This window comes from Quercus lobata, chromosome 6, assembly GCF_001633185.2.
Source record: "Quercus lobata isolate SW786 chromosome 6, ValleyOak3.0 Primary Assembly, whole genome shotgun sequence".
NCBI classification, from domain to species: Eukaryota; Viridiplantae; Streptophyta; class Magnoliopsida; order Fagales; family Fagaceae; genus Quercus; species Quercus lobata.
Window position 1 is genome coordinate 53,469,598 of NC_044909.1, and position 16,039 is coordinate 53,485,636.

Genomic DNA, 16,039 nt, shown 5'->3' on the forward strand with positions numbered 1-16,039 from the left:
CATATCAACCCATGCCATTAGTTTTGCACAGAAGCATGTAAAACAGTGACTGTCTACTTAAAATAGTTAACAATTAAACACAGTATATGTTCTAAGTATAAGGTTAATTGATTTGTTTTTGTGGATGCCGAGGAGGATTTGATGCACAATATAAGCAAAACTTCCTTAGTGGGACAGTCTTTTACAATTTAGTGGGAGTAGCAAGCACCTTAAAACATAATTGACAAAGTTGTCAAGCTTTCTAAATAATAAGCATAATTCTAGATGGCAATTATATATATATATATATATTTTTTTTTTTAAAGATAGCCATCCTTCCGGTCTTGTTCCTCAGCTTCCTTGTTGGCAGCTTGAACAGATTTGAACCACAGAAATGCCTGTATCGAGCATTGTTATTATTAGTTGAAGAGAGAATCCAGTGAGTGTATAAATTTATATTTAACCAATACATCTTCCTATGGCCTATACTTAGAAAAATAGATAAGGAAATGAATCTGGCATAAGATAGCCCATACATCATCAAATTATCCTAGTCATTCAAATAGTGAAACTCTGTTGTTTCGCAGTTTCCAGCTACAAAAATTGATCAATGCTAGTAGAAATCAAATTGAATGATCTGCTATTAGAGCCATGGTCCAACGGGTAGGTTAGGTACACTTCTTTTAAGTGCTATTCTATAGGTTTTTGAAGTTAATTATTTGGAAAGTATAAAAGTTCTTCTTATCCTTTTTTGCTGTATTGGCCAATACAAATTAGATCGGATGAATTGAAACGAGACATGATTAACTAAACATATGCTCTCTCCGTTCCGGTTTATTTCTCCTCAATTTCATTTTAGAATTTCCCAAAATATTGTCATGTTTTTAAAAATAAAAATTATTAATTTACTAATATTCTTATTATATCTCTATTTTATTTTCAAAAATATTTGAATAGAAAACTAACCAATATTTAAAAAATCAATTTAATTAAGACACCTTTAGCTAGAAATAACTCTTTTTAAAAATAGGTGGATAAATTTATTTAAGATAGTTTGATAAATTTATACATTTTAATAAAATAGAGTAGGCCAGACAATAAAAAATATTTTCTTAAAAAGTTTGACTTTGGACAAACAAATTGTGTTGAAAGTATTACAAACTTCATCAAATTAATATATAAATAAATAAAAGTGAGAGAAGGGCCAGAAATGAAATGAGATAAAAAGAATAGAATAGTAAGTACTTACTGAAGTGGGAATGCCAGTAAATGCAAAAAATCCAAGCAAAGGAGCATAAAAAATGCTGTCCGAGTTCAAAAGTCCAAATACAGGCCTCTGGTTCACATATTCAAAAACAGAACCTATCTGTAGACCAAAAGAAAAGAAACTGTTTATGAAATTGGGAAGAAGAAACAACAAAAAAAAGAAAAGAAGAGAAGGGTTTTTATTAAAAGAGGGAAGTACTAGTACAACTAGTAGTAAGTACTTACAGCAGCAATTGCAGTGATTGCTGAGGCAAGTAAGTAAAGATAGAAGGGGATCTCAAATCCCTGTTGCTGTTGGGATGCACTTTCATTCTGAGCCCAAGGAGGAGGCTCATCCGAATCTGGCTTAGCCCATGAAGGGATTTTACTTTCTTCTTCTTCTTCTTCTTCAGTCTTCTTGTTGCTTGACTTTTTAGAACTTTCAGTCAGAGCAACCACACAAAACTTACCACGTCGTGGGTTTCTTTTTGCTTGGGATAGGAATGATCTCGGGTATAATGGATTTTCTACTCTGGGAGTGGGAGTGAGACTGTTATTATGTAGCACTAGTATTCGATTTGAACACAACAAGCTTGCTGCCATGCTTCTAACTTTTTTATTGCGTTGCGTTGGACTTGGCCCCTTCTTTTGTTTCTGTAACTTTCCTTTCCTTTTGCTGCTGTTCTTAGATCTTTGTTTGGCCAATTATTATCATCATATTCATATATATTATCTTCTTCCATCTTCCAGCTTTAATTTTAATTTTAAACAACACACAACTAAAAACGGCCTTCAATTTTTTGCCTCATTGGGCTCCCACTACGCCTAACCAATAATCAGGGCTCGCCAACTCTTTTGGGCCTCACACTGCTGTCCTTTCTTCGATGAATTTACTTCGTCCTTTTCGGCCCATACGGATTAACTTTTTAGAATTCGGTTATAATTTATTCATGGGACTATGTAAATGGTGACAATTTTAAGAAATTTTTAACGCAACTTTTATGAAAAATATAAAAAGTCGTAAAAAAAGATTAATTTTCCTTTTCACACCAAGTTTCTAAAAATGTATTCTAAACCAATTCCTTTAAGGCATACGTTAATTTTTCCATTTATATATAACTCAAGGAAATCCATGCTTGTTAGCATATGGATTCCCACCACCAAGATCATCGTGTTTATAAAATTAAGTTTCTTTAAGAAGAATAAATAATTGTTATATTAATGCTCTGTTTGTTTCAGCATTAACGTTTTCTAGAAAATAGTTCATTTTCTAGATAGCATTTTTTGGAAAACTATCTCATTTTTTGGTGTTTGGTAACAACCTTGAAAATGGGCTTGAGAACGTTTTCTGGTGTTTGGTATCCACAATTTTTATAACATTTCTTGTATAATTTAAAACATGTATAATATGTGTATTGTGTAAACCCACCTAATTTAATCAATATATCAAATAAAATTAAAAAAAAAAAAAAAACCAAGAATGAATTTGGTTTTCAAACTAAAATTTTGACAATAGATACAATCAAAATTAGATGTCCAATTTTCATGATCTCAAATACTCATCTTGTTCATGTATATATACAGTATTTTTGATAAGTAACATAAGAAATTTTATTAGAAAAAAACCAACCAAGTACACTGGCACAAATCAACAGTAATATATATATATATATATATATATATGTAAGGGCGAGATTTGGAGCCCAAGCCCAAATGTATGGAGTCCTGGTCTAATAAGCCCAATACAATGAATTTTGTAGAGTATGGGTTAAAGAACTAGATCTTAATGAGTTGGGTAACGGCTAATATGGAGTTATGAGACAATCAAGCACAGATAAAAGACATTAGTGTCAATGGATGTTTAGTCCGAGGAGGCCAAATTTTAACGTATATTGATCACGATTGAATATTAAGATTGTTTAGTATGCTCCCGTTTTCTCTCTCCCTCTCTCCCTTTTTTCCTTTCTTTCTTTCTCCCCTCACTTATGGGGGTTCTTCTACATTATATAGCTTATTTCTGATCATCTAGACCTTACACTTGTTGATCATCTAGATCCCCACTTGAGTACCCATCCCATCAGACACCCCTTTCAACCTTTTGTGAGTTGTGGCAGCCAAGGCAGTACTGTTCAGGAGTCCTCTCCACATTAATGTGGCCAGAAAAGTAGCTGCAGTACATTTAATGTAGTTGTAGCAGCTTTTCCTTAAATATTTTGAGTTTCCTTTCCTCTCACATGTTCATAGGGTGCATTTCAATTGCTAGAGTACACACTTGGTCTGCATTTGTCGTGTCCGAGGAGGAGTTCCTCCTCGGACCTCCTTCCCTTCACCCCCCACTGATGAGACTTTCAATGGGGGTCATTTAAGTTATCTTCTCCTTCTCGGACTTGTTAGTATCCTCGGACAAGGCCCAAGGCCCAATACATTATTTTGGGCCCTAATCCCCACAATATATATTAACCATACTTCTCATAATTCAAAATAACCATTATACCCATAAGTTCCATTTTAAATAGTTCAAAATGCCACATAGGCCAAATAGTTTGATAAATACCAAAAATTGTTATAGAACTATTGACGGATCTATGAGGATAAAAAAAAAAAAAAAAAAAAAAAAAAAAAAAAAAAAAAAAAAAAAAAAAAAAACCTTATTAAAAAAAAGTGTTATAGAAGGGAGAAGAAATAGGGAGAAAAAAGAGAAGAGAGGCAGATAGAGATAGAAATCTGTGCGAAGAGAAGGGGCCAGAGGGGGTGATAGTGAGGCTGTGAGAAGAGAGAAAAAACAAAGGGAAGAGAAGAAATGAGAGAGTTTATTGTGAGAAAGGCTAAATGAGCGAAATAAAATATTGTTTCCTGAATCAGAAGAAGATAATATTTATAAGAATTATGCGCCGCATGAGAGAGAGAGATTGTTTTCCACTTTTTTTTTTTTGGAAAACAATCTATAGAAAATAAGCCTTATTTTTATAAGAGTTTTTCATTAACCAAAGATAGTTTTCCATTGACCAATTTTTATTTATTTATTTTTTTTTTATGTTACCAAATATTGGAAAATGTGGAAAATTATCTTTATAGAAGGTTTTCAGCGAAACAAACAGAGCGTAAGGAGATAATATTTTTGGTAAACATTAATTCAAGCTTTAAAATAACATATAGGTATTCCACTTTTTTTTAAAAAGAAAAAAAGAAAAGAAAAAAAAAAAAGAGCTTAATCCTATGTATTTAGGGTCCGTTTGGATAGTACTTATTTTGCTGAAAACTGAAAATTGAAAACACTGTAGCAAAATAATTTTTAAACGTATGAATAGTGTCGTGAGACCCATTTTTAATGAAAAAGTTGCTGAAAAAAGAGGTTTGTGGGTCTTGTAAACAATACACGAGACCCACTGGAAGTGTGTTTTAACACTGAAACGCGCTTCAAAAAAAAAAAAAACGCAGACGCGCGGATAGTGCTTTTCAACACTATCCAAACGCACACTTAGAGTCCATTATGTTGTACTGATTTCTTAAGTTCTTTAATTTTAATTCTTGTGGGAGTTCCACTCATTCATGTATTCCCAATAATCTCTCCCTCACAAGTGAGCCATTACCTCTTTGTGGGTTCTAAATCACTTGTCTTTCTAGGCCATTAACAAGTCCTACCTGCTCTCCCGTACTCATAGGTTTTTTCTTTCATCACACGCCTTCCATGGGAACCATGTGTCAACCCACATGTCAACGTCCATTGCAACCTCACTATATGTTGTCTATGGACTTCCTTCACCAAGCATCATCCATAAGCTCTCATACATCATCTATTAGAACCACATGTGAGCCTTACATACATGAGAACCTCGCAAGTCTACATCCACCATTAGCAATACTATTTTGTTAAACCTTTCTCTAATATCATTTATATGGGCTTTACAAACCTGTCTTGTGCAATGCAAATTTGCGTGACATAGAGTACATGCACCAATCCTTGTGCCCACTTCAAAATGTAACCTAGCCACTTTATTGTACACCACCTTCAACTCTAACGCCAATTGTTAGGGAAATAATACATTGAGAAAACTCTAATGGAGGTCTTAATATAATGTATAGCGACATCATTTAACCTAAAAGCTTAAGTCTAATGATTTGCACCAAATTTTGTTATATTGATTTCTCAACTTCTTTATTCTTCTCCATATGAGACTTCCACTCACATGTTTATTCCCAACATCTTATAGGATTCATAGGAATAAACTAAACAGGGGGATCACACATCTCATGAATCTTCTCACATTCCTAATTAAACAAAATGCGAGCATAGTTACACTCATAAACATACGGGTTCCTAAACATCACATTCTCCATAATCTAGGTGCTTGAGGTATATTAGATTCTTCAAACCAAACACTATGTTCACAATTTATTTTTTCAGTTTTTAAAAATGAGGTGCTTGAAGAAGCTATACTTAAATTTGCAATTTGAAAAGGTACGGTTTCGAATCTCAAAAAAAAAAAAAAAAAAAAAAAAAAGGTACGGTTTCAAAACGGGATATCAAACATTACTATAAACCAATGGCATTATCCTACCAATCAATCATTTGGACCATAATTTAATAGTGTTGATAATGATGATGATGACATATTTGTACTTAAAATTATTTCAATGACTTCTTTATTCCTTGTAGTGTCACAAGAATAAACAAAAAAATACACATCTCATATTTTCAAAAATCTTATCATATTTCTAATCAAAAGAAACATGAACAAAGTTAAATTCATAGGCATCTAGGTTTTTAAATGTCACATTTTTAAAAATCTAGACCTCGTTTGGTAACAGTGTTTAAACAACAGAGTTTAAACACTACAACACATATTTTCACACACTTTTTCACCCACACGTATTTCCATAAAATTTAAACAATATTACTAAAAATCTCTTACCAAACGAGCTCTAGATTCTTAGAGTAATGTTAGATTCTCCTAACAAAACGTAATGCTCATGTTGCACTTAATGAGGTATTTAATCCTAAGTTTGGACGAGGAGAGGACATATTTTGCTTTCTTTTTTTTTTTTTTTTTTGAGAAAGACATATTTTGCTTTCTTTATTCCTTTTAAATGAATTTTTCGGACCAAACATGTAGGTACAAAACAAAAACACTTTATTGTGTGAACAAGAACTATTGAATATTAAGGCTCGAATTACACCCAACCTTTACTTATATGGCAGGTATTTTTATAATTTGTGGAAGTGTTAGTTATATATACACCATGTCTTAAAAGGACAAATCACAATTGAAATTTCTATAATAGTTTATAAAGTATAAATTGATTTAGCATATGACCAAGGTGAAATTTAGCACGTAGCCAAAAACTTGGCAATTCAATGACAAAATTTATTTCTTTTTTATATGGAGAAATAGGGTTTGAATATTTTTTTCCTTATTGTTATAACAAAAAACAAAAAAGAAAAAGAAAAAGAAAAAGAAGAAGCATATATCGACATTCAAACAACATCATGATTGTAAGTTTCAGTTAGTTCAATTAGTAAAGTTTTTTATGGTTGAATAAGAGATCTAGGGTTTAATTATCGTCTACATCAAAAACTGACTGGTACTAGTATTTTGGTCGGATAATAAAAAAGTTATCATCTGGTGATCTCCGGTGAATGCTATGTGGTGGTTAGACATTTGTTATTAGTTTTATTTTTTTTATTTTTTTTAAATATAAATAAAAAGTAGAAAAGTTTTTCGGTTATATATTAATAAACACCGACGTAGCAATGTAGTCTATAATATATGATTCCTAACCTTAAGTCAAACCATTATATCATTATTATGCGTAAATAGTGGGGTTGGATGCCTTCTAATACTAGAGAGAAATAAGACAAGTAATGATTATATATATTTGTGATAACTTATGATCATATTTGCTTTTGAGTAAATAACAACAATACTTGTTGCTTTGAGTAGATGACAAGATCATTTGGGAATGATCCTCATCATAATCATAATGATCACAATTGTTCATAATCTCCATCACTACTATCCTATTCCTTTGCAGTGACGCTCACACCTAAAGTGTTTTTTTTTTTTTTGGCACCGAAAAGAATACTGGTCGTCACCTAAGGCACTAGAGTCTAGACATGACATTCAACAGATTTATAAGCGATAATGATTGTTTTCCACTAAAGCTTTTGCAATACAATCATGTTTGCAGCAAAGTCCGAAATAACCAATCATATTTCTTCTGCTTTTCTTTTCTTTTTTGTTTGGAAAAAATAGTCCTATGTCTAGACCTGAAACATGGAACCTTTATAACCTATAAACCAGTCATATATATTATGTTAAATTTGGAATTAATTGAACATCTTCACTCGCACAGTCAAATTTGATTTCTACCTTTATTATGCTTGAGCTAGTAATTGAACGAGGGATGATGTAATTATGTTCAAAGATAAGACGATTTTCGATTAGCTAGATAACTTGCACGTTGACACTTCGGATATGACTATGGGGATGATTGGATGAGGAATTAACTATTACTAGTACTACTACACTATCTTGAAAAATTACCGATTTTCCGACGAAACTCAATAGGAATAAAATGTATTTATTTGCTAATTGTCTTGGTGGGAGTGCTCTTTTGCGGTATTCTTCTTTCATAAGCTCTTGAGCCAATTTGTTAATAAGTGTTCTTAACCCTAAGTTTGTTTTGAAGTAAAATATTTTTCTATAAAATGTTTTCCCATTTTCATGTGTTTGTTTGCATATAAAATGTGGTCAAACTTGTAAAATGCTTTCCGTTGATTATAAAATCCTTTGTAAAAAGTTATAAAACGTTTTACCTTTAAAAACTTAGTAAAACATTTTACCAAAACACAAAATGACCCCCCTCCCCTCCTGCCCCCAATTTGGTGGCTAGGTCGTTGGTCCAATTGCTAGAGATGATGGTTCCAGCGATCCAACAATTGGAACTAGAAATCTAGCGACCGATGCCAACAATCAAGTCACCAGAATAATAGTTAGATCATTGGTAACTCCAATTAATGGCTAAGCTGCTAGTTTTGGTGGTTTGTGCTTAAAAAGTTTTACATGTTTTACTAAGCATCTGAAATATTTTATTGAAATATTTTAAATATAAAAATTTTACATGTAAAATATATTACATTTAAAAATATTTTACTTCAAAATAAATGGAACATTAAAGGACATGTTATATAAAATGCATTTAACACTCCATTAAATAGTAATTGTATACCTTTTTAAAAAATAAAATAAAATTATATACGTACATAAAGAAAAGCACACTTTTTTATATGTATCATATTATCTATATATATATATATATATATATATATATAAAACCAAAGCCTCTACTGGCACCACAATTTTCCACGTCAGCACAATATTTAAAAAATAAAAAATAAAAATAAAAACATTATAACACCTCAAAACCCTAGCAACCTTACCCCTCTCTCAAGTTAAGAAATATAAAGCCACAGTTTCTACAAACTCTCTCTCTCCAAACGTAAATATCAAATTCAACCTCTTTAATTTCTCTTTATATTTTTGAGGCTTCTATAGAATTATAGTGAGTTATGCTGATTTTGTTTTTTGTGTGTGTATAGATGGTCATAATACTCTAGTATTCGAAGAGAAGTTTGTGTTTTCGTTAATTGAAGGCCTTAGAGAGATAAGTGTTGCTGTTTGGAACAGCAATACAAAAGACGATTTCATTGGCAGCGGAAAGTAATTACTTTGTCTCATATTTTTGTTTTTTGAATTGATTTTGTGTGCTTTTTAGACCCTTTTGGATCAATTTTGTTAATTGGGTGTTTTTTTTTTTTTTTTTTGATAGGGTCCAATTGGGGAAGGTTCTTTCAAAGGGTTACGACGACCGCACTTGGTGTCTATATACTAATAGTGGGGGGTAAGTGCTATAAATTACTAACCCTTTTAAGTGTATAATCTGTTTCTAAAATTATCTATAATATTTTGTCCTCCGAAAATTTTATCTCTTTAATTTTAGTATATTATGTTTCTTAAGCTATAGACAGATTTTATTTGTTTATTATTTTCAATAATAAATCATTTTATTGCAATACCGGTAATTGTTTGAGAAATCTAATATGTTCATATCTCTATAGAATAGAGAATAGTAGAAGCCAATTTTATTACAACTACTTAAATTGAGTTGACTTAATTCCGTACAATTACAAAGTATAGCATGAAAGATAATAGAATTAATTGTTTTTCAAATGATTGTACCAATAAAAGTGAATGTGTATAAATTTTGTTTAATTATCCCGTGCATCGCACGGGTTAGCGACTAGTTATATATATAATAAAAGTTGGGCTTAGACGCTGTGGTTGCGCCAAGTGACAGCACCAAATTGAAGAAATTTTGTTAGATTTTTAGATTTTAAAAAGAAAAAATGGATATAATTTTTTTTTCTTATCTTCTTCTTCTAAAATCTCTAAATTAATAAAAATCTTAATTTAATTACAAACCAAATTATTTTCTTCATCTATTTCTTCTTAATTCGATTACAATCCAAAATCTTCATCTTTATCTAATCCATTTTTTTTTTTATTTAAATTACTACACCTATTGCTACACGTAAAAAAAAAAAAAAAAAAAAAGTGATATTTAATTGAAAAGTTGAATCCAAGAGAAATTGAGTTAAACTAAAACTCTAAGTCTACTAAATGGATATAATTTTTTTCCTTATCTTCTTTTCCTATAATTTCTAAGTTGATAAAATCTTAATTTAACTACAATCCAAATTCTTTTCTTTATCTCTATTTCTTTTAATTTGATTACAATCCAAAATCTTCATCTTCATCTAATCCTTTTTTTTTTCATTTAAATTACTACACCTATTGCTACACATATATCTATAAATAAATAACTAACTAAAACAACAACGTGATATTTAATTGAGTTAACGCGATTATTTTTACACCTCCACAAATTAAGTTTGAGTCCAAGAGAAATTGAGTTAAACTAAAACTCTACTAAGTCTACTCTACTCTACTATTTAAGAATCAATTATTAGTGTTATTTGTATTTGTTAAACATTGGTATAGAAGAACGGAAGCCACAGTGGATGATGTATTTACTTTTGGGATCTTTAGTCACACGCATTTGCAGAATTGGAGGTGCTTTTGTAAATGATTTGAAGCTTGATTTTTGGCTATCATTAGAGAGTATGTCATCATCTCATGCTAATGTATATTAGATTCTTTTAGATTTGCAATACTTCCATAGTAAGCAGTATCCAGTTTGCTATCTCTTGGCATCAGTAATGATGAATATCTTTTAATTTATGGAATTTTTATTTTGGTCAAAATTTTTTCACTAAATCTGTTTGTGATGGAACTCATCTACTATATGAAATTAGGAGATTTATGTGAGAAGATATACCTTCATTTTTTTTTGATTATCTATTTAATAATTTCTTAAATTATATGATTTTAAAAAAAATTAGATAATGCAATTAAGCTTGATTATTGATATAATTTTTGATTTGGTGTTCTTAATTGACTAGGCAGACTATTTCCTCACTTATGGCAACATTAAAATGGCTATGATTGGTAATTTATAGGTAAACATTTACATTGCAATCTAAATACTTACATTTTTGTAATTTATGGAATTTTTTTTTGGTCATTTATACAAGAAATTTATATATGCTTAGCACTTCTGCTACTATGCATGCATGTTAGCAAGTATAATGGAAATATTTTCAAGTGCTATATATATATATATATATATATATATATATATAAAATTACAATTTTACTACTAAAAGCTTTTAGAAATTTAAAAACTTATCATAATTTTTAAAAATATTTTTGTAAGGACACAATTTGTAACGACCCATAATAATATTGGGTTCGCACGTAAAAAGGCCCAAAACAATATCATTTATAGAGCGTGGGTTTGAAAGGCTAGGCCTTGATCACCGGGCGGTGGTTTGTCGTGGGATTCATATAGAATTAAATCGTGTTCGCTCGAGGAGTCTTTCTCCTGGAGGCGGGCTGGGAGGCTCTGGTTTTTGGCCATTTTCCCCCCCTCCCCTTGGTGCATCAACCTTCACATTATATAGCCCTTCTTGGTTGATCTTAGCCCTCCACTTGTTGATCAGGCAGGTGCCTACTTCAGTTCCCGTCCCATCAGCTGTCCCTCCTTACTTTTTGTTAGTCGCGATGATCGAAGTCACCCTGTTCAGGCGTCTTTTCTCATTAACATGGTTAGGACGTTGGTGGGTGCATTTAATGCGGAGGGGACGTATTTACCCTGAACCAGTTTCGCACCGTACCCCCACGTGGGTCCCATTCTACTCGCATCTCCTTCAAGGGGCTTTTTGGGGGCAACCCTCAACCAGATGTTGCTCTTCCCTTTGAAGTCTGGGAGTGCCGAGGACAGGGTCATCCTCGGCTGTGTCCCAGGTATTTCGGCCTTTCCCCACTCGTCCTCGGCAAATACCCTCCTTGGCACGGGCCCTGGGCCCTGGTAGAGCGTGGGCCGAATCATAAGTTCCTTGACCCCACAATTTTCATAATAACTTTTTTGTAAAAAAAAAAAAAAAGAGTTACATAGTATACATTTTCCATGTAACTTAATTTTTAAAAATATTTTTACTATTTTTTTATTATTTTTGATTATATTATCAAAAACTATATTTTTTAAAATTTATATATAATTTTTTTTATTAATCCGTGCATAAAAGTTGAGTTTAGACATCATTGCTGCGCCAAGTGGCTTCATTATATTGCATAAATTTTATTAGATTTTTAGATTTAAAAAATATATTTATTGTAAGGACTGAATTTGGATTAGATCCAGTATAGGATTGGGTTTAAGCCCAACAAGCCCAAACAATGAATTTATAGAGCGTGGGTAAAAGAACTAGTTCTACTCTAAAAGATGGACCATAAAAGTTGCTGAATTAAGATTGTTAAGCACAAGTAAAGTAAGAACTGTCCTCGGCACAACCTGAGAAGCTTATCTTATAATATCTTGTTGATGAACACAGTTACAAGAATCTACAATGTTATTGCCTACATTTTATGATTTTCTTCGATCTCCTTTTTAAGTCACCTTCTCGTGCTATATATTACAATCTTGGAGTTATCCCTACCATACACGTGTAGATTGGATTCTAGGAGCTCCTTCTAGTTCCATCCAACACCTCCCAGAACTATCAAATAGTAGCTGTAAGGTTGCTTGGTCACTGTTCAGGTATCACCTCCATATTAATACGGCTAGAGAGTTAGTTGGGAGACATTTAATGTGGAGGTAGTAGCTTTTGAAGATATTTGTTGCCTCCCTTTACTCACCTCTTGTCCAACGTCCAACTCCTAATTATGATGTAATTTTGAAGAAGGTCTAGGGTGATAGGACACTTTTACTGACCTCGGATCCTCATTTTCGAGATGGCTTTTCTCCTCGAACGTGTGTTGGACTTATCTCATACTATCTTTATTTTTCTCTTTATACCATTTCCATTATAACCTTATTTGGCCATTTTCGAATTGGCTAATGTCCTCGGATTGGACCATAGGCCCAATTCATACAGCTTTAATAATACCTCCTGACTAACTGGCCCCTATAATAACTCCTCAAAATCTTGCTTTTCGACTTCTTGGGAGGAAAGGAGGATTTTGATGTCCTCAGCCCATCCTGTTTATGGTTTTATTCTGTATTCCTGATCTCCTAAATACCTTTTTACCTGCTCAAGGCACGCTCCAGAGTGTGCCATCATTAAATTTTGGGGCACCTTTGTCCCCCACGTTCAACAGTAGGATGTAAATCGAATGGTGGAGGATTTTTCTAGTTTTACGAGTGGGAATTTTCCCGCTTGTAACTTCTGCGCCACTATAAATAACTTTTCAAATCAATTCATTTTCCTATTTTCAACAATCACACAGTCCTAGAGCTCATACACTGAACTTGTCACTCTCTTTCTGCTCCCCGTGCACACCTGATTCTCGGGTATACACCCCTTTCTCTTGCCTTCCAAGCCCCTAAGTACGTGATAAAAGCCAACGATCCTCGGCTCTATCATATCAGTGTTACCTACCAAGGGTTCGTTGTTCCAGAGGGTATTCCACTTCCTGAAAGCACTCCCCGTACTCAACCACTCTTTGTTGCCACCCCTTCAATAGGAGCATCCTCATCCCAACTCATTCTTGAAGAAGAGGAAGAAGAAAAAGAAGATTCAGAGGGGATCATAGACATATCAGACTCCTCGGACGAATTTGAAGTGTTCAACCAGCCTTTATCCCCTGAGAGTATATCAGATGAAATGGGTATCCAGAGGAAATCCTAAAGGAGTTTGATGGAATTAATAGAAGATCAACCTGGAAGAGGTGCATGGGGGAAGTCTACCCAGCCCAAACTTCCTCCTCCTCCTCCTCCCAAATCTCCTCTCCCTCCTCCTCAGCCATCTCTGCCTTCCAGACCTGAACATGCTGATCCAAAGAGGAAGAGAGAGCAGAAAGGTAAAGATGTGGTAGAGACCGGGAGATCTTGTCCTACTCGTGAAGACGAGGCTCTACGAGTTGCAAAACAGCAAAAAGTTAGCCATGCGTCACAACGAGGTGTGGAAAGGGCAGATAATTAGCCTCCGGAGTCTCAGGCTTGGCTCCCAGCACCTATGCTTGGCAGTGAGCCCTTGAGAGATGATGCATCACTCAGGGACTTCAACGGGGGTATTGGGTACCATGTTGCCTCGGCCTTGGAGGAGGCTCTGTTACTTCCAAAGGATATGGCTGAGTTGCAGAATATCAGGAAGAACGAGATTTTCCTCAATGTTAAGAGATATTTGGGCATGGTATGATGCTAACTCCTTTATTTATTTATTTTTTAAACTTATATATATATATATTTATATATATTTTTATTTGTTATGTTACTGACCCTTTTCTTTTAGGCTGTCCAAGCCACTTTCAAGCTTGAGGAGATAGCCAACTCCTGCTACCAACAACTGGACGATGAGAGGAAGAGGCGGGTAGCAGCTGTCCAGTCGCTCAACATTGCTGATTAAAGTAATGTGGACTTGAGGAAGAAGCTGGTTGATGAGGAACATGCCCATAAGAGTGCTGACTCGGTTTTGGAGAGCGCATAAAGACAAGCCGAGGATTAGAGGAAGCGCTGCGTGAGGCTAATGATCAGTTGGCTGCTTCTAGGGAACAAATGGCAGCCCTTAGGAAACAACTGGAAGAAGCCCAGAGGCTCAAAAATCAGGCCGAAAAAGTAAAAGTCGAGGTGGAGAAAGCAAAAATAGAGGCTGAGAAGGCAAGGGATGAGGCTAGACAGCATGGCTACGACATCGGCGTAGCCGAGACCGAGGATACCCTCCGGGCAGAGGTCCCTGCCGTATGCTGAGCCTACTGTGCTCAGACTTGGGAAGAAGCTCTTAACTGAGCTGGGGTTAAGGCTTCTTCTGAGCTGAGAAGGCCAGAAAATGTCTATTTCCCTCCAGCCATACAAGCCTTGGACCTTCCTTCCAACCAAGGGGAGGCGGCCTCTATAGTTGCTGACCCCGTCGAGGAAGACCAGACTCAGGATCCTCTTCCTCCCAGTCAGTAGGAGCAGTCCAAAGAGCTTGAAGCTCCTAAAGATACCTCCTCGGATAAGGCCGCAGAGGTTCCTTAGGATGGGGTAGCTTCCCAAAGTTTCAAGCAGACTTTAGCTTCCCAAAGTGGTTCCTCCTGAAGCAGTTGACAAAGCCTCCAAGAACAAACTCCAAACAAAGTGGTTTCTCCTGAAGCAGCTGACAAAGCCTCCAAGAACAAACTCCAAATAAAGTTAAAACCATAACTCTTTATTTTTTTTATAGGGTAGTTACAGTTAATGTAATGAAATTCCCTTTTTTTTTTTTTGAAAGACAAGTTTTAATGGGATTTACGATTTACCTTTCCAAATTTACATGGGTTATTATTATTTTATCTTTTATTTATGCAATTTTCATTTTGACTATTCTTTGTTCATACATAACCATATGCCATAGAAGTGTGAAGTTGTTGATACGAGGGAAAAATACAGTTTTACATATTTTAACTAAGAATCCGAGTAAATTATGACTGTTAAATCCACAGCACTATCAAGACATGCTTTTAATCTATCAATTCTAATAAGTTTCCAACTCTGAGAAAATATTCAAACGTTCAAATAACAGGGAGGTCCAGGGTACCTTAAAATGCTTTAAGTGATGCTTATGGATTTTACTTTGGCTTATAAATTTGGTCATAACTCAGTTCAAGGGGTATTAATTTCCACTAAGTTTGTGGTCCGAGGAACCTGACATAACTTAGTTTCTGTTTAATACTTCAATAGATGTCAAAGGGTATTAATTTTCACTAAGTTTGTGGTCCAAGGAACCTGACATAACTTAGTTTATGTTTAATACTTCAATAGATGTCAAAGGGTATTAATTTCCACTAAATTTGTGGTCCAAGGAACCTGACATAACTTAGTTTCTATTTAATACTTCAATAGATGGAGGAAAACATGATACATGATTGGAATAAATTAAAGAGGAACTAAATAGGACCATTTTTATTAATAATAATACCCCTTTAGATTGTTTATATTCCAAGGATGGAGTACAGTTTTTTCATTTAGATCCTCCAAATAGTATGCACCTATTCCTGCCACCAAAGTTATTCAATACGGTCCTTCCCAATTAGGCTCCAATTTTCCCCAGGCTGGATTCTTGGTGGTTCCCAAAACTTTCCTTAATACCAGATCTCCTATAGCCAACGGCCTCAACTTTACATTGGTATCGTAACCTTACTTGAGCTTATGCTGGTAGTAGGCCAGTTGGACCATT

General features: G+C 34.0%; 1 protein-coding gene across 1 annotated transcript; it reads right to left on the reverse strand.

Annotated features, from left to right (window-relative positions):
- Positions 1–87: 87 nt before the first annotated feature.
- Positions 88–1,940, reverse strand: LOC115993728. Its single transcript, XM_031117691.1, has 3 exons — positions 1,471–1,940; positions 1,229–1,345; positions 88–377 (listed from the first exon to the last, which is right to left on the reverse strand). Exons 1-3 carry the CDS (start codon positions 1,825–1,827, stop codon positions 300–302), a joined length of 552 nt encoding a protein of 183 aa, XP_030973551.1. The 5' UTR covers positions 1,828–1,940; the 3' UTR covers positions 88–299.
- Between the last annotated feature and the right edge of the window lie 14,099 nt (positions 1,941–16,039).

Coding starts and splice junctions, on each gene's coding strand:
- LOC115993728 (XM_031117691.1), bottom strand. CDS start 1,827: ATGGCAGCAAGCTTGTTGTGTTCAAATCGAATACTAGTGCTACATAAT. Junction 1,346..1,470: donor CAATCACTGCAATTGCTGCT/GTAAGTACTTAC, acceptor TTTGGTCTACAG/ATAGGTTCTGTTTTTGAATA. Junction 378..1,228: donor TTACTGGCATTCCCACTTCA/GTAAGTACTTAC, acceptor TGCTCGATACAG/GCATTTCTGTGGTTCAAATC.